This window comes from Numida meleagris, chromosome 6, assembly GCF_002078875.1.
Source record: "Numida meleagris isolate 19003 breed g44 Domestic line chromosome 6, NumMel1.0, whole genome shotgun sequence".
In the NCBI taxonomy this organism is placed as follows: domain Eukaryota; kingdom Metazoa; phylum Chordata; class Aves; order Galliformes; family Numididae; genus Numida; species Numida meleagris.
This window is the reverse complement of record NC_034414.1, coordinates 29,629,226-29,648,325: the sequence shown is the minus strand read 5'-3', so window position 1 is coordinate 29,648,325 and position 19,100 is coordinate 29,629,226. Positions and strand designations below refer to the sequence as shown.

The following is a 19,100-nucleotide window of genomic DNA, read 5'->3' as shown; positions in this document are numbered from 1 at the left end:
TCAGATATGATCCCATCAACTACATTCATGAAGTCAAAATATTTGTCCACAGTACTGCTGGAGGACTTGGGAACATCAACACAAAAAACTGTGTTCAAGTCTTGGCTGCTACAGTGGACCAGAGTTGTAGTTCTTCAATAATTACAGAAGGAATCCCTGAGGCTGGTTTTAAGACCAAAGTCTTTGCCTTGCAACAGCCTGAATACTCCCTGCATAGGCCTTACAAAGGTAGAAGGCAGATGGGCATACCGGTACTATGTTCAAAGGTACTCCAGAGACTGATCTTTCAGAAAAAACCTTAACCTAACTTGCTGATCATATTTCTTTGTTCTGGACCTTAATATCCACGCCTGTAATCTCACTGTTTCACAGCAGGATGGCATTAAGTTAAATTCATGAATGCCTGTGTTTACTGTACCAATACTGTAAAACACAGAAGTAGCAGGAGAGACAAGTTAATGCATCTCTGAGAAGTAATGTAGAACATGGCTTATTTTAATGAAAAGGTTTATTACTTACCTAGGAGTTATTATAGGCAAATACAAGGCAGCATATACAGTGAAAATGGGAAATTTATAAAGGAGACTAGTAACATCAATGTGAGAGAAGATTGTTCATGCAATTGGAAATACTAGACAAATATAAAAGGGAGAGGTGAGTAAACCTAGCTATGAATATCTTGGATCTTACTGACATAAAAGCCATTGCTCAGTACAGACATGGCTGAGAACTGGCTCTATGCAATGCTATGCATTGCTCCATTTAAACCATATCTTGGAATCGTAACACTTAACCACCATGGTAGTGAATAAAGCATGAGAGGTTAAAACAATCAAGTTTTTTTTAAAAATCACAGCATAAACTGTTTTAGCCATCCTAATGTGTTTTATAATGCTCTCTGACCAGTATTCAAAGTTCTATGTAAGAAAATGAGCTTTACAATTTTTTTTTTCACAAAATACATTTGTAGTTTTCTTCTTTTCACATTATTTTCCTCATCACCCATACATGGGAATGATCTTGTGTAGAAACATAGGCAGTGGGTCTTATGAGTCCCTGTCATCCAGCTGGGGAAATCCTACAATGACCTACAAACAACTTTTGCATCTTGGCCAGCTACCAGAACTTTGATTACACTGCGGGACGGGAGACATCATACAAAAATTGGCCTTTCCTAAATACTAATTCGAAGACCTTAATTACAGAAATTACAACATTAATTCTGTCTTGATATTAAAATATGCTAGACATGAAATGTCTTTGATCTCTAGGTAGTTATTAGAGAGCTGTGTGACTCCAGAGATTACTAATTAACACGGAATCTTTAGCCTTTTTGATTCTGGAGCTGAAGGATTGCGCTTAAATTATACTACAACACAGGCAGCACTTAAGGACAACTAGAGTTGCAGTTCTGTCTTTGTCCTCCTCATCCTGCTGCTCTGCACTGAGTGTTAAAGCTCATCTCTTTTGACAGGTCTCAGTCCAGATGTGGTACTACTTGCCTCATGGCCACTAAAGATGCCCCCTAAGCTGCAGGCAGCCTACACATACCCTGTGCTGACCACATAAGTTCACAAAAGCTGGTACGGTAGCAGTGTTAAGAGCTGCCCCACGTCCTGTTTGGGAAAGCTCCTCTGGCTTTCTTCTGACAGCACTTGAAGGGCAGGAACTACATCTAGGAGCTGAGTTTTGACAACGTGATATCTTATTTTGGATACCAGACACCAGGCTAAGATGTCCCAGCACTTCGTATGGCCCTCCATTATCTTCAAATACTTTCCTTCTCAAAACCAGCACTGTCACCTGAATGGTTTGTAAGGCTTTGTGTTGGTTAAGAAAAATACACACTAAAAGAAAAGAAATATACCACGGGTGTGTTTGCTTACTTCAGAGAGTACTGAGATGTTTCCGGGTACCTGTATTTGCAGTTTACAAAGAGAAGACAAGCACAGAAAGAGGAATGGTCAGATAACAAAAAGGAGTAAGCATTGGTTAGTGCTGATGACACATCTCTCAGGATGTGCGTAAAGCAGTCAAGTTCAGTAGCTGGTTTAAAGATAGAAACAGTATCTTGGATATATTTCTTTGGCATATTTGCATGTACAGCTTTATAATTCCCATTAGGAACTATGTGGGAGAGTATTAAATGAGTCAGAAACCAATTCAGACTATAAAGCCAAGCAATAGTTTGGTCTGACATGTAACAATCCTTACAGTCATCCTCTTAACTGGCAAAAAAAGTAAGAATAGGAAAGAAGAACGTAGTTGTTAAATGCTTGTGTACAAAATTTCCCCCCAAAAAATGTATTTTTTGTTTGCATGAAATTTGAAACTGCATGAAAACTATAATTTATGCTGACACTTTCCAAAAATTTGGTAGTCTCTCTGCTAAACTAGCAAACTAGCTGAAGTCAGTTGGCTTTATTCCCATGAAAAAAAATAAAAGGAATTTTAGCACTACAGGTTAGAAGAAGAAGGGCATTTATGCAGATAGTCAAAGAAAGAAGGGATCCAAGTCACACAACTAGAGAAGGAAGGAAAAGGGGGGTTGTTGTTGGGAGATGTGCAGCGGCTGATGGTGATCAAAGCAGCAATCAGTGGAGTAGAGACAAGGTACAGTTTCCCACAGCACTATTCGGTCAGTAGGTTGCAATCAAGTGCCTTAACCTCACATTGAAGAACATGATCTCCAGTAACTGTAACTACTGGATGGTTTGGCAAACCCTTTCACCCTGCTAAAGCTATCCAGTCAAAAACCACAGTATTCGCACCCCTTCAACATGATGCTGCCAGTAGCTTAACGTCTATATTTACTCGGAGTGAAAAAGCCACATTGTTGTTTCTTTTCTTTTATGGATTTTTTTTCCTGCTGTGAATTCTTCGGACTTAATCTTTGTTTTCTAGTAAGTCAGTCCCAGCCTCCACCCAGAAAGGTGAGTCTCCATGCTGGATTTAAAATGTGTATGAAAATAGAGACATTTCCTTGCTAATTCAAAAGCCTGTGGGGTTTACAAACATTACAACATCATGATGTGCTGCTAGTTGCATGTGTTCTGAAATGGGCTTAGTGACTCATATTCAGCATAAGAGTAAGACTTGCCCTGTGCATTCGTGCCGTATTGCACACAAGCTGACAAAACTCCTGAAATACAAAACCTTCAGAGGGCAATGCACACATGCTCAGTGGCTCTAGCTGACAAACTGGTCTGGCTGGGGTTACTTGCTCAGCACACACAGCACTGCACGAAGACATCCAGCATGCTTTGTCTCTATACAAAAACTTTTGCATTTGCATGGAACCAGCTTGGATTTGAAAAGACAGACAACAAACTTATTTTTTGCAGTGTTAATTACAAGCAAAACTGAGGATTGGTTGTATACCAGTACAGCCACAATTAATCTGAACATACCAGAGAAAGTAAAACCACTGGCATGATCCTGGTAACCAGTGATTTGAAACTAGAATTAAAGTAACTTCAAGGAAAGTATAAGAGGAGAGTTTTCTGGAAGACAAGTGTATAGCCATGTGAATCATAGAATCATGGAATCATAGAATTAGCTAGGTTGGAAAAGACCTACAAGATCATCCAGTCCAACCGTCCACCTACCACCAATAACCCCACTAAACCATGTCTCTCAACACTATCTAAATGTTTCTTGAATGCCTCCAGGGACGGTGACTCAACCACCTCCCTGGGCAGCCCATTCCAGCGCCTGACCACTCTTTCAGAAAAGTAGTACTTCCTAATGTCCAGCCTAAATCTCCCCTGGTGTAACTTGAGGCCATTCCCTCTCGTCGTGTCACTAGTTAGAAGAGGCAGACCCCCAGCTCACTACAACCTCCCTTCAGGTAGTTATAGAGAGCAATGAGGTCTCCCCTGAGCCTCCTCTTCTCCAGACTGAACAATCCCAGCTCCCTCAGCTGCTCCTCATAAGGCCTGTGCTCCAGACCCCTCACCAGCTTCGTCACCCTCCTCTGGACATGCTCCAGGGCCTCAATGTCTTTCTTGCAGTGAGGGGCCCAAAACTGGACACAGTACTCGAGGTGCGGCCTCACCAGGGCTGAGTACAGAGGGACAATGACTTCCCTACTCCTGCTGGCAACACTATTTCTGATACAAGCCAGGGTACCATTGGCCTTCTTGGCCACCTAGGCACACTGCTGGCTCATGCTCAACTGAGTGTCGAACAACACCCCCAGGTCCATTTCCTCTATACAGTCTTCAAGCCACTCTGCCCCGAGCCTGTAGCATTGCCTAGGGTTGTTGTGGCCAAAGTGCAGGACCTGGCACTTGGTCTTGTTGAACCTCATCCCATTGGCTTCAGCCCAGAGATCTAGCCTGTCCTTATCTCTCTGTAGGGCCTTGCTACCCCCATGGAGATTGACACTTCCTGCCAGCTTGGTGTCGTCTGCAAACATGGGAGAAACAGTGAAAACTACCTTATAAACAGCAGCAGGGTATGATTTCAAAATCTTGATTTACTCCCCTTGTAGTGGACAATGCTGGATTATAAGAATCATATCCTGAAGCATTTGTGTCTATAAAAAGCAGTCATATTGTCCAAGAGCTAGCCGAATGTGAAAATGTCTTAAAAGAGAGGATTGGGCCCAAGAGAAATTGGAGCAAGATGAAATAATCTGACCATGATTAAATTAAACATACAGTGAAGCCATCAGTGGAAACAATACTGATGTGTTGCCAGCCAGTGGAACATCAGAAAACTGTCCCACCTGACTGAGAAGAAAGCAAGCAAAGTGGCCTCCATCTGTGCCTGATTTTCTCTTCATGGATTCTACAGTATCCTAAGATGTGCTGGGGGAATGCCATTACCAAACAGACATCTAAAAGATCAGCAGGACAAATGAGATCTAGCACACCAAGGACATAAAGCTTTTCAAAAACAGCATAGTGTTACCAGTCTGACAAGCATTTCCTAACTAGGATGTTTGTCTGCTGTGGCCAAGTGACCAATTGCTTCATCATTCTGAAACAAGCAATTTGGCTCCCTCGCAGAGACCCCACTTTGCAGCAATGTGCAGACTGGGCACTGAGCCAGGAGAAGCCAGCCGAGATACTTGCAGACACAGCTTCCAACACTGGCAACGGCTGGCTCCAGCAGGAAAAGGCAGCTTTTGACAGACTCAAGAAACTGCCCAGAGGAAGGCAGCATACAGCCAGAAACCCCTGTGATGTGTCACCTGTGAGCCTTTAGGAAAATAAAATAAAATAAAATAAAATAAAATAAAATAAAATAAAATAAAATAAAATAAAATAAAATAAAATAAAATAATAAAATAAAATAAAAATTCCCCTGGGGGAAAAAAAAAAAGTTATCTAAGAGGTCGTATTTTAGGAAGAGGGAATAAATTCACTGCAGGTATATAATGATACATCCTCCAAATACTCCCCCAGCACCCAGTGTTTGTTACAAGAATTCCCACAGCTTAACAGTATGAAGTATTGTTTCCTCTGTTTTGTTCTGAATCTGCCACCTCCTACTTTCCTTTGATGTCTCTTAGCTTCTGTGTTGGAGCAGGCTATAAGAAGCCACTCTCACTTTGCCACTCATATTTCTGTAGATAACGCTTGTCTGGATTGAGAATCCAAATCTACGTAGTCTGCCTTTTGTGTGTGGACAGTGCTCCATCTTAAAGGATCTACAGATTGGATCTTCCCTGTTGCACCTCTTTGTACCTTCTTCAGTTTTACTATAGTCTCTGAGGCAAGGAGACCAGAACTGCATGCAGAACTAAAATGCATAACTGTCTTTTATAATAGCATAACAACTTACATCCTTCTCTATTTCCCAATATTTAATTGCTGTTTTTCAGTGTTTCTGACCAATGTGCGTTTATGGATCTTAAAATACAGGTCTCATTCTTAATTGGATGTGGTCAGCCTAGAAAAAAGTAATTGTAGATGACAGCTAAGGAAAACATCTTCCTCATATGCATCATTTTACTTTTATCTGTGTTGAATAACCTCAACTATTTCACAACGCTTCCACTCAATGTTGAGCAATGCATCTGCAGTTCTTTGTAGCTGTCTTTGTCTTCAACACTGCAAACATGTTAGTATTGTCATCTGTCTCTATCAGTTTGCCGCTTGTCCCTTTTCTATTATTTTAATATATCTTTAATATCTTTTTTAGCTGAAATCTTCTAGACTACTTCTCCAAGGAAGTTCTGCACCACAAGAGTACAAGTAGGACAAGAGGTATTTTAATCCATATTTGCTACTTCCTAACCTTTTGCTCTTTCAGGGGAGATAAGGAGCTCAGGAAAACTTACAGCAACATCTTGACAAAAGGACACCTATAAGCATTCGTGTTACCTGGAGCATGTACAGAGCAGTACAAACACAAGCAGTCACCATGCCACCACTATCAAAGTCTTTGCCAAAATCCTGTGGAGATTCTGAGGTGCCAGACAACAGAGATAACATTGATTATCACAGATGAGGATCTGTTCTATCCTGTGTGAAGAGCCCTGCTTTGGCGATTTGACAGCTATGCTAAATATTGATACTTTTCCTTCTTATGCCTGATCCTTTACTGTGGTTTATTGCCAGCTGGATTGCCCACTGGTATGAGAGCCTCTATGCTCCAGTTAGGGATGCTGTCACATTACTCTGGAGAACTGCCAACTGACCTGATAAATCTCATCTGAGGCAAGACTACCCTCATCCACATATGGAGAAGCTGCAAAGAAAAAAAAAGGGGGTTAACATTTTTCCTGTAGCTGTCTTGTCTTTGGATGAAGTTCCTGCAACAGGCAGCTCCACAGTAAATACTGGTAGGAAATCTCACAGGATATGGCTCTGCAGAGCCCACTGGTCAGTGAGCATACTGTGCTCGGAGGGATTCACACACAAGAATTTGCAGAAGAGCAAACAGGAGCAGTCTGTTGTGGTGTACTACGCCTTTCTGAAAGCACAGCCTATTGGGGCTTTTGGGCCAACACTAGGTAGCTGATCATCACAAAAGGCATTGAATAAAGAGAATAAACATGACCTGAGTGCTACCCACCCACCAGTCTTTCAGAAGCAGAAAGGGGCTCAAGCTGATGTAGTGATATCTGAACTCAGTTAGATGCAAGAAGGTTAGCTGTCAGTGTACATCCATGAGTGGCTTTCCATAATTTATACCCTATTGGCCAAATCCAATCAATTTTCCCAATGTGCTATAAAAAGCCACTGAACAAAGCAGAAGACAGGATTTAGTACGCTCTTGGCATGCTATGTTGCTAGGCAGTCATGCCGCTGCTTTCTCCATTAGCTGGAGTTTTTCTTAGAGGTGGTGGCTAGTATTAGATTAAAACAAAATAATGAAAATAAAAGTCCTTTGTTAGGGTGTGTGATGAAAAACACATAGATGAAGGAGAACAGAAATAGCACATAAGAGAATCCAAATAACGCACTGCCTCAGCTACTTCCAGGCCCATCACAGGAACCTTCAGCATTTCAACAGCTCATTCCCACAAGCCCAAAGGAGCACAGGGGCATGAGGGCAGGTGGGAACCCAAATTAAGGGCTGTTGGAGGACGGCTTGGCCAGGTGTGAAACCCATCAACGTGAGGCAGTGGGAGGGCTCCTATGATCACTCTTCAGACTATCTGGAGGCTACTATCTAGAATACCTTACAGGAAGAGGGGGAGAGCATTTTAGGATTGCACAAGATTTTTTGTATGTTTAGGGGAGGAACCTGAGATGGTGAAAGGGATGGGTGTAGCGATTTTGAGGCGGAACAGATGTAGGAAAATAGAGAGATGAAGGAATAAAAAAGCCAGTCAAGTACAAACAGATACAATTGTCTGGCCATGCCCTTTGCCTTGTCCACACTTACCCAATGTCATTTCTTTTCCTGGGTGAATAAGGGGTGAGACCATGCCAGGAGATAACTACTGAGGGAGCAAGGGAGCCCCAGGTGGCTCCTAGAGAGATCGTGGGTTCTGTGGGACAAGTGAGACGTGTGTGTGTGAGTGGGTGTGCATTTGTATGTGTGTATGTGCATGAGTGAGGGGTATGTACCAACAGAGGTGAGTGACTCTGAGGTAAGCCTCAGGGGCTCATGTGTCCATGTGCCAACCAACAGGAGAGATTAGGATCCAAGGGCCAGCTACAGGGCAGGCTGGGTACATATGCTTGATCTTATTGTTGGGAGCCAGCAGCACAGAGCTGCAGAAGCTTCTCACCCCACACCTCTTACTCCCAAAAACTATACAATATTGGTCCTGAAAAATAGATATCAACACCTTTTACAATATCCAGTAGCCCAGTGTCTAAGGAATTACTCCACTGCTTTAACTAACACAGTCTTAGCTCTGACTCTGATAGTGCTTGTACTCTGCATTCCAGACAAGAGCTAAGTGTGCACATATATTCGGGGTAGGTGGACAGGACCTGCAGCTTCTCTGGTTCAGGCAAGTGCTATGACCACTTGACTGCTGAGTCAGTCTCCTCCAGCTCAGTTGCTCACTTGTTCTGATGTCTAGAATCACATTTCCATTGGCTAAAAAGAGAAAGGTAATTCAGTTTTGGAAAAACTATTTCTTCTTGTTGCTGTTGATGCTGTTCACACTGTCAGGCAACATAATTCTTATTTTGCAACATCAGTAGTCCTTCAGCCAGCCTGGTAATCACTCTTGACCCAAAACCTTGTCAAAGCACCAGACTCGGTTGAAGCAGGTGTCACATTAGAATGGGAAAAAAAAAAGTTAACATTGAGGGCTGATTGAGGCTAAAATCTACAAACAAGAGCAAAACATCTGAATATCCACACCACTTTAAATTGGCTGATTAGCACCCTGGGCCTGTGCCAGATCCCAGAGTGCACCAACAGGCTTTAACTGCTCTGACCAGCTTCATTTGGCACCTCCACCTCCTCTCCCCTCCCTCACATGACACCGCCTCCCATCTAGGAGCTACAGTGAAGCTTTGACCTATGTCCCTAGACCTCCTCTGAGCAAGGATACAGGCATGTTTGTCTCTAGTCCTGACTCTTGGATGGATGTCCTTGAGTACATATTACAGTCCTATCCCTAGTTCTGTCTCCTCTTGTTCCTGCTGCTGACTTGAATCCTAGGATGGAGTCCCAAGATAGACTTAGGATCTCATTCCTCACCTTGTCTTGTGTAATTTTGTCTTGTCTTGCTTGGGTCTGTTAGTGGGTCCTGTTACCACCAGTCCTGCTCAGTTTATTCTTTCTAGATCCTGCAGGTTTGAAAGACTGTACCCTGGCTGTTGAGGGCAATATTTCTGCTGAGGTTAGACATGGCTCCCAGCTCATCATCCCTCATAGACTTAGTCTTGCTCTTGTTCTCTGGTAGCCTGCACTGAGAGTACTGTATCAGTGCAAAAATCTTTGATGCTATCATGTCTTTAGGGTGTTTGTGTTACAAGGAAATCCACGCTGTTTTCACTATGCCCCAATTTAACCAAGAAACAGAATTGCTGCCAGGACTGTTGAGAGCACAAAACAAGTGATGCATTGTGATGCCACCAATGATGGCCTTCTAGAGCTGGGAGAATTCCAGTGGGGTCCGCAGAAGGAATTAGCATATCGTCGTCTTCTCTTTCTGTAGATGTACTCCTCTAGTTAAGCAATGGATTTATGTGAGTGAAACAAGGTATGAATCATAGAATCATAGAATCATAGAATTAGCTAGGTTGGAAAAGACCTACAAGATCACCTTGTCCAACCATCCATCTACCACCAATAACCCCACTAAACCATGTCTCTCAATGCTAGATCTAAACGTTTCTTGAACACCTCCAGGGACGGTGACTCAACCACCTCCCTGGGCAGCCCATTCCAGCACCTGACCACTCTTTCAGAAAAGTAGTACTTCCTAATGTCCAGCCTAAATCTCCCCTGGCGCAACTTGAAGCCATTCCCCCTCGTCCTGTCACTAGTTACAAGAGAGAAGAGGCCGACCCCCAGCTCACTACAACCTCCCTTCAGGTAGTTATAGAGAGTGATAAGTCCCCCCTGAGCCTCCTCTTCTCCAGACTGAACAATCCCAGCTCCAATGGGAATGGGAAGTAGAAGTCTACCACATCTGTTTTTGTGGGTTTTTTGTTTTCCCAAAAATACAGAGCAGGGATTTTCTATTCTTATTGGCATTCTGTTACATACTGAGCAGTCTTGAACAAATCATTTGACTTTGGTATCTACTTGGGATAATAGCTTGTTAGCTCTCTAATAAAGATTTAGGAAATTTAATTAATGAATAACCTTGACTTCTCCCTCTCCTGGCCTTGTGAGGCTATTAATATTATGTTACTTTCCTTTTGTGTTAGTCCACTCAGTTAACTGCTAGAAAATTTTTACTTCACGACATCTCCATCTTCTTGACTCCCAGTAAACACATACGTGATCCATGAGACATGGAGATAGAAGTCACCATTCCAAACTAGCACTGAGAACAGCTCAAAGGTTTCTATCACTTGAAAAATATGTCACTATATTCACGTGAAAAAAAAAAAAAAAGGAAAAAAATGGTAAAAAAAAGGAAGTACAGAACTGTGAAAAAGCCCTATTAAGTTTTCCTTTGCACTTAAAAGTGTATGTTCATAAAACTGTGTGTGTTCAGGGGAAATGTTCTGATTTTTAGTGGTATAATAAAAGCTGTCACAAAATGCTGTATTTATTTATTTTTAAAATCCCAATTCATAAACTTTCCTATTTCTTTTCCTTTTAACATGTATATTTATTTTTGTTTTGTGGATAGGCAAAATGAGTAGTGAGACTGATTTTAGAAAGATTGTATCAAGTCAGAAATCCACTGTGGGTGACCTCCAGAGACTTCTTAACCAAGGAGAATATGCTGTCTTTGCCTCTGCTCCCATGTTTGAAAGCAGGTTTGTTCAGGTAAAAATAAATAATTCAAATAAAATTATTTGGCATGCTCAATATAAAACTGATCAAATAAATTGCGTTTATTTCCTTCCTCTGCTGAACAGTTTTTCCTCATTCATTTATTCTCACCACACTTATTCTTATTTAAAATGAAAATAAAGATACGGATATAATGTTTCTCTTCTCATACAGGCTCATTTTGCTCTCACTTTACAGATGATGGTCCAGAACCTCAGCAACAGCTATGGTGAAAATTAGAGAACAGCAAAGAGTGATGTTTTCATCCTTCTTTGCCAGCCCCTGCTCCTTCCTGTAGTAACTACTAGGACACTGCTAGCAATTTTCTGGTTCTGTGCTAGCTCATTAAGGTTGTTTAGCCATCAAATTTAGTTCAACCTAACCTAAACAGCTGCCAGCCTTCCTCAGTGATCTTCCCACTACTCCCTCCCTCCTTTCAGTGCGCTTGACTGGCCACAAGAACCCTTCATGACGCTGGCGACAGTCTGCAAGTCTACAATGTTACATTTACAGTGTATCTAACACAAGTGAATTCTGTTTGTACAATGTATACCAACACAGCTTTTTCATAGGATTTCATCACCTCACTGTGATAATTGCAACATCCTTTGTTCCTGCCTTGATTAACTCAAGATACACATGCAGAATGCTAATTAGCTGCAAGTCTCTATTTTCAAGGTATTTGATTGATCCTTGCTTTATTTATCAGACCCTACTTATTCTCAAGGAGGCTGTTGCCCTAAACAAACAGCCTGAGAAAACAGCTTCATCACTGACTCATCCGCATTAAACATAAAAAACAATAGCCTTTGATGTATTTGTTCATATTCCATGTCTCACGCTTGGGAAGAGCTTCTACTAGATATCCACTAATATAATACACTGTTATCCCTCAAGTTCCTTCTTAGAACACATTTTTTCTCTGATGTCTACCAAAAGAAAATTTTGGCAGTAGTAGATAACATGTGATTTGATCATGCATATCAATTTGTTTCTTTGAATTTTCTCATTTCTCTTTTTCTGTCATTTTATGTCTTACACATAAGTTATCTGTGATATTTTTCCATCTTGTATTTTTACAGCACCTATCAAGATACTGGTTCAAAATGAGGTCTCATTAATATCACAGTAATTCTGACAAAGACATTGAATCATCATCAGAACAGAGTGTCTTTTCCATCACATTTATAATACAATAAATTTGAGATAATAGTACTCAATACTTTTCTTACCTCAGCAGTCAGATACCTAATGATGGGGACCATGCAATAACCAGTGATCCTTCCTTATCCTGGTTCAACTTTCTTCCTCTGTTTTCACTCATATACATACCCATCTCATTATTCCACATTCCCTTCTCTCCTCACCACTTCTTACGTAAGCTCTAGGACTCCTAGGCTGAATCACTGAGAAATATCTTTGTTATATATTCTCTGAGAGATCTCATGGCCAGTGTCAGTGTTGATTTTTCTGTTGTTGTTCAGATTAACCGAAGAGGGGAACTGATTAATATCCATAATCGACCAACCTGCGTGACCATGGGCATCTGTGCTGCCAGTTCACCAATGCCTAGTGGAATGCTGCTAGCACACAAGGTGCCTGTGTCCCCACAGGAAATTATGGCAAATCTCCAGGAATTCTCAGAGCATCCATCTCAAGTGGAACAGCTAGAACTCAGCAGGTGAGTGGGCACAGAGAAGGGTTAAATAAGTCCTTGAAGAGCATGTAAGAAACATGTATGCACTTCCCATTCCATATGGTGTTTTCCTCCTTTTAAGAATCAGATTATTAACAGACCTCACATTTGCACTTTCTTCCAGCACTAGCACAGTAAAGTCAGGAGTATCACTGAAATTTAAGGACATGAATTTAGGCCTCACTCCAGTCATCATTGTAGGCCAATGCTACACATATACATACACACAGATGGAAGATGACTGGAAAATACCTAATAAGAATTTTTTTCTAATCATATCAAAAGCTGAAAACTGGTGAAAAGATTGGAGATGCAGGATTGTCAAGGAAAAAGGCAGTGGAATAAAGGCATTGTAAAGAAGCTGACATTCTTTGCCTCCATTCCGTGCACTGCTGCTCAGCATTTCTGCCACAGTCAGTGTCACTCAAAGAGGAGTGTCCAAATCTACTCTGCAGCTTTTCCCTGTTCCAGTTTCTCACTTGTAGTCTTATTCTACCTTCAAGTCTGACAGACATAGTATCTTCTCTTTTTTTAGGTTCTTGCCCTTGAAGTTTGTAGAACTCTCTGTTCACAGCACAGATAAGCAACAACTCATGTTAAAATTAGTAAATGGCCGTTCCTATTATCTAGAGCTCTGTGCTCCACCAGACCAACAACAGCAACTATTCCACCACTGGTTGAAGCTAATCTCTCTCCTGAAACGTCCAGAAAATTCTAGCAATACTAACGTCAACATAATATGTAAGGATTCTGGCACGAGTCATGAGAAAGCTCCCAGCCCAAACAACCCACCAGACAACGTAAGTCTTTGACAAATAGATATCAAATCTTCAGTCTTAACAAGTAGGAAGTATAGCTTGTATCAACATTCTTTACAGTCTCTCAAGCCAAAGCTTTCATGAGCTTTGGAGGATCTGCAGCTCTGTTTATCAAAATAGCTGGCTTGTTGTAAACTCTCTACAAAATTCAGGGCAAAAGAAGTGAAAATGCTGGGTGCACCCTAGCCCTGATAAAATTGTAATGATCCACAAATACCATACTATATAATGTTCAATGTTTAGTTTTTTTCTCTCAGTTAGGAGTATGCCCTTAAATAGATCTTTGGAGCTGAATTCCACAGCTCATTGAAAAAAAAAGAAAAAAGCAGAAAAAGAAAGACATGGCACAGCTGAGACTTATGCAGAGACTGATAACAAGCAAAGAGGGCAAGGACTTATGATCTATTCAAGAATCATAGAATCATAGAATTCCTCAGGTTGGAAAGGACCTTCAAGATCGTCAAGTCCAACTGCAACCTAACCATACTACTCTAACAACCCACTGCTAAATCATGTCCCCAAGCACCACATCCATATGGTTTTTAAACACATTCAGAGATGGTGTCTCAACCACCTCCCTGGGGAGCCTGTTCCAGTGCTTAACAACACTTTCTGTAAAGAAGTTTTTCCTGATATCCAACCTAAACCTCCCCTGGCGCAACTTGAGGCCATTTCCCCTTGTCCTGTCACCTGTTACCACTGAGAAGAGACCAACCCCGTTCTCACTGCAATCATCCTTCAGGTATTTGAAGAGAGCAATGAGGTCTCCCCTCAGTCTCCTCTTCCCCAGACTAAACAGCCCCAGTTCCTTTACTCACTCCTTGTAGGATATGCTCTCCAAGCCCTTCACCAGCCTTGTTGCCCTTCTTTGGACCTGCTCCAGCACCTCAATGTGTCCTTTCCGTACTGAGGTGCCCAAAACTGAACACAGTTCTCGAGGTGAGGCCTCACCAATGCCGAGTACAGGGGCAGGATTACTTCCCTAGTCCTGCTCACCACACCATTCCTGATACAAGCCAGGATGCCATTGGCCTTCTTGGCCACCTGGGCACACTGCTGGCTCACATTCAGCTGACTGTCCACCAGCACACCAAGGTCCCTTTCCATCAGGCAGCTTTCCAGCCACTCCTCCCCAGGCCTGTAGGGTTGCCTGGGGTTGTTGTGACCAAAGTGCAGGACCCAACACTTGGCCCTGTTGAAACTCATACGATTTACCTTGGCACATCGATGCAGTCTATCCAGGTCCCTTTGTAGTGCCTTTCTACCCTCCGGCAGATCAACACTCCCTCCCAACTTGGTGTTGTTGCAAACTTACTGAGGGTGCACTCAATCCCCTCATCAAGATAATTGATAAAGATGTTGAATAGAAGAGGCCCCAGCACCGAGCCCTGGGGGACACCACTCATGACTGGCTGCCAACTGGATTTAACTACACTGACCGCAACTCTCTGGGCCCGCCCATCCAGTCAGTGTTTCACCCAGCAGAGCGTATGCCCATCCAAACCATGGGCAGCCAGCTTCTCCACAAGGATGCTGTGGGAGACAGTGTCAAAGGCCTTACGGAAGTCCAGACAGACCACATCGACAGCCTTGCCTTCATCCACTAAGCGGGTCACCTTGTCATAGCATGAAATCAGGTTTGACAAACAGGTTCTACCATTCATAAACACATGCTGACTGGGTCTGATCCTCTGGTTGACCTTTAACTGATCCACAGTGTATCCTGAGATTATCCATTCCATAACCTTTGCTGGCACCGAGGTGAGACTGATAGGTCTATAGCTACCAGGATCACCTTTCCGGCCCTTCTTGAAGATGGGAGTCACATTTGCTAGTCTCCAGTCAACCAGGACATTCCCTGTTAGCCAGGACTGTTGAAAGATGATGGAGAGTGGCCTGGCGACCATATCTGCTGACTCCCTCAGCACCCTATGGTGCAATCCATCTGGCCCCAAAAGGACAGAAAAAGAAAATTCTTGAAGCGAATGCTACAGTGGACAGCCAAATGGGTAGAAGGCAGCTGTTGGCTGAATACTCAGTATATAAAGGACTTGTATATAGGAAATTATAATAAAGTTCCAGTTGTGTTGATCAGTGATGTGTGGAGCATTTTTAATGTCTGTTTATATTGTATCTGTTAAACTTTCATTTTTCTTTCTAGAGCAACAATCCACAAAACATGCCTAACCCCAAAACAGAGGAAGAAACTGTTACTGAACAAACCTCCTCCAACCAAGTTCCCCACTCAGGTAGTGTGGGTCCCACAGAAAAGAGCGGAAGGGAAAGAGCAAACTTCAACAGCTCCCAGGAAGCAACCAGGCAGGAAACTACCACGCAGACAAAGATTATAGATCCTCTAGACACAATAAACAGCAAAAGCAAAGAAAGAAGGAAAAGCAGGTAAGTGAAGTGTGGTTGAGAAATGATTCTGCTATACTTGGTTTCTGATGCTGAGCTTTGAAAATTAGAATGTGTTGTGGTTTTGTTTTTAGAAAATATGTTATTGCAACACCTGTTCAGACTGCGATTTTCCTGATGCTTTAAATGGACTAGGAAGCTGAAGAATATTGGGTGGGGTTTCCAGGTATCCATATTCTGGCTTCTCAGATGTTCAGGTTCTTTTGAAAGACTGTTTCCATGTGCCTGCATTTCACAGCAAGGCTTTCTACATCATGTAGTAATAGATGTTTCTACTGCAGTCAGAAAGAGTTTAAATTAGCATCTATTTAATACTAGTACATAACAAGACCATTAGGGTAAGTTTTTGTTTGTTTGTTTGTTTTTCTGGGTTTGTTGGCAATAGTGTTATCCCCCTGGTTGACTACAATAGCATTGTGGTTTTTCCTGAACTTTTTATTTATTTATTTTTAGGACAGACAAAATGAAGCCAAAAAAAGAAAAAACATTGCAAACTTCAGGTATGACAGTTTTTCTGACACTTGGTCATTTCCCCATTGCTATTCCTACTTCAGTAATAGATGAGAGAAGCTGAAACTTCATGAGCTGGGAGCTGTTTAGAACAAATTTTTCTATACCCCTATTGTCAATAGATTAGCATTTGTGTAAAAGTGAAATAATATTTTTAGAAAGTACCCTGTGCTAGATCCCTGTTCTGAACACACCTCACCTTGCAGAGTTCAGTGTCAGGTTTCTTTTAGAAAAGCCTTGACATTTGACTTGTTTGGCTGATGTGAGCTGTGCAACATCACTGCAAAATCAGATGAAATACACTCCAGTGGAAAGGATAAGAAAGCTCTAAGCTATAAGATGTTGCAAAGAGATAATGTTGGCCCATGTTTCCTCTTCCAATGTGCTGTAAGGCTTCCCAAAAGCCCATGGCTGGGCATAAATTTGCTTCCAGGCAGTGTGTCTGCAGGGTCCTGAACTATGAATGCATGTTCCTGGCAAAATGTGCATTTATTTTGGAGCAATCTTTTCAACATCATACTGGGATTAGCATTAGTGTCCTTTTTGACATTCTGCATTTCTGCATAAATCTCTACACAATAATCAGCTTCAACAAGCAGGCATTTGAAAGACAGTTCTTTTTTTACTGTTCACCACTTGCCGTATTCACAATTCCCAGTTTCCTATCAGTGATTAAGCACTGCTACCTATGCCTGCCAAGAAACAAAAAAACTGGAGCCCTTAGTTTGCTGATGTCCCACACCTTGTGTCTAACCTCATGGTCATTTTGCATATAAGTGAATCAGTGTCTGGAATAAAAGCTTTTATGGTCTTTATACACAGACTTTTCCATTTTACTAAGTTATGAAAGATTGAGCGATTTCTCTTGTCCAATCGACATCACTTTACGTGAACACAATGCTACTGCATGCTTCTTTTTTTAGCTGGCCTGTGGGCTGCATGCAATTCCATGACCTGGCTAAAAACATTTCCCATTGTTCATTCTTCTTTCTGCAGCAGTCTTTTTTTTCTTCCCCCCTCACTCCCTGTGCCACACTGTTCCTTTTCCTCAATCACTCACATCTTTTCACCTTTCCCCTGATTTCTATTCCTTTTCTCTAGTTTTGGATTACCCTTTGTCTCACCTTCCACATTTCTCGAATCCCATTCTGTGCCTTTTCCTCATTTAAAACTGTACCTTCCTCCAAAGATGTATTTTTCCACTGTGTACTTGTCTCCTCTCTTTTTCTTCATTTGCTGATCATAATTCTGCTGATATGCATTCTACTACTTGTTTCTGGATTTGCCACGTTGAGGCAAAGGCAGCATCTACTCTCCCTGAGCTCACCAACCTGCAGACTCTGTTCACTTCTCAGCTTGCTGATCAGATTTCAGTAGAGAACGGAAATGTTCTTCACATACCCCCAGCCAGCTGAGAGGTATGCCAATATCATGTCAACTGATACTAGCTATGCACAGACTTTTTATGCCTCTCGGGTATTCAGCAAGGACTAGAGATTATTTCTGCTTAGAGGTGAGTAGGCGAGTAGTTTGTAGGAGAGGCTGAAGGAGAATAGCATGGGAGAGACAGAAAAGACCAGTTTGGAACACAGAGCAGAAATGTTAGTAAACTCCCCCAGTTTTTGTAAACTGAACAGAGACCAGAAAAGTTTGAAAATCAACTGCCCCTGGTCAGTCTTCCTTTTTTGTGGTTCTTGGTATATGTTTATCTTCTTCATCCTTTTCTCACTTTTGACTCCTGCTTCTTTTTCTACTTTCCCGCACTGTTCTGAGCTCATCCTCATTGTGGTTTTGTTTTGCTTTGTTTTCAGGAAACCAAAAGAGTGGCAGTAAGTCAAGCATAGGCTGCTTCAAGTTATAATCCAGATGATTTGTCAGTGAGAAGGAATAATAGAAAATAAAGCAAAGCATCCTGTCATCAAATGGTCTTAAAATAGGGACAAGGCATACACACAAAATAAAAAACTGATGCTCCAGATTTCAATTCTACAATTTACAGCTGTAAAACTAACTATAACTGAAACACAAATCCTGTATTTCTCTGTATTTAATTCACAACTAGCAGTAACAAATATATTTTGTCCCTTGACAGTAGAATTTAAATTTTTTCAGCTACTGAGGCCATTTTTCAGGGAGAAGACCTTGTAACATGAAGCAGAATGCAAGGAAATTGACACTTGAATTAACAGTAATGCTTGAGTGTGGCTTACACATTTATATAACATTGGGAAAATTTCTCATGTAATCAGTTTTCAAAACATTGCAAGAAGACAAGTGATAGTGAGCAATACCATGCTAGGAATGCAAGATCATACTAATACAGATGTTATTTCTGCCAGTGAGCTTCTAGATGAATGTGGGCAAATCACTTTCAAATGCTCCTCATTCCTTAGTTTCTTCATTCATAGAACGAATATAGCTAGACATCATGCAATCTACTAATGAGAACCATTATGTACAGATTAGGTATTGTTGATAATATTATTGTTATTTAGACACCAATAAGCACAGCTATCCTTTTGGAATACTGAGCAGCAGTTTTTACAGACCATGCTTGCTGCATTACTAAGCATTTGGCATTAAGCCAGCCAAAATCTTACCTTCTGTGACTGTACCCACTACAAAAGGCAAACAATCTACAACAATGAACACATGTACCCTGCATTTACCTCAGCACTGTCTAGCACGAATCCATAGTGCACAGAAGCACCGAGTCAGTTTTGGTATGAGGAAAAGGCTGCCACCAACTGAGTTACCAGTATCCTTTCAGGCAACATCCA

The 19,100-nt window shown here is 41.7% G+C and overlaps 1 protein-coding gene across 2 annotated transcripts; it reads left to right on the top strand.

The window, feature by feature from the left end:
* On the top strand, nucleotides 9,524-18,243 carry FAM71D (family with sequence similarity 71 member D). Of its 2 annotated transcripts, XM_021401705.1 has the most exons (7): nucleotides 9,524-9,628; nucleotides 10,733-10,872; nucleotides 12,363-12,559; nucleotides 13,110-13,374; nucleotides 15,554-15,792; nucleotides 16,264-16,310; nucleotides 18,132-18,243. In XM_021401705.1, exons 2-7 carry the CDS (start codon nucleotides 10,738-10,740, stop codon nucleotides 18,179-18,181), a joined length of 933 nt encoding a protein of 310 aa, XP_021257380.1. In that variant the 5' UTR covers nucleotides 9,524-9,628; nucleotides 10,733-10,737; the 3' UTR covers nucleotides 18,182-18,243. The 2 variants fall into 2 exon arrangements, with proteins under 2 accessions (XP_021257380.1, XP_021257381.1); XM_021401706.1 differs by lacking the exons at nucleotides 16,264-16,310; nucleotides 18,132-18,243 and adding an exon at nucleotides 15,885-15,976.

Excerpts from the sequence above, each read along its gene's own strand:
- FAM71D (XM_021401705.1), top strand. The coding sequence starts at position 10,738 with ATGAGTAGTGAGACTGATTTTAGAAAGATTGTATCAAGTCAGAAATCC. Across the intron at positions 12,560-13,109 it reads GAACAGCTAGAACTCAGCAG|GTTCTTGCCCTTGAAGTTTG; the intron begins GTGAGTGGGCAC and ends CTCTTTTTTTAG. Across the intron at positions 15,793-16,263 it reads AAAGAAAGAAGGAAAAGCAG|GACAGACAAAATGAAGCCAA; the intron begins GTAAGTGAAGTG and ends ATTTATTTTTAG.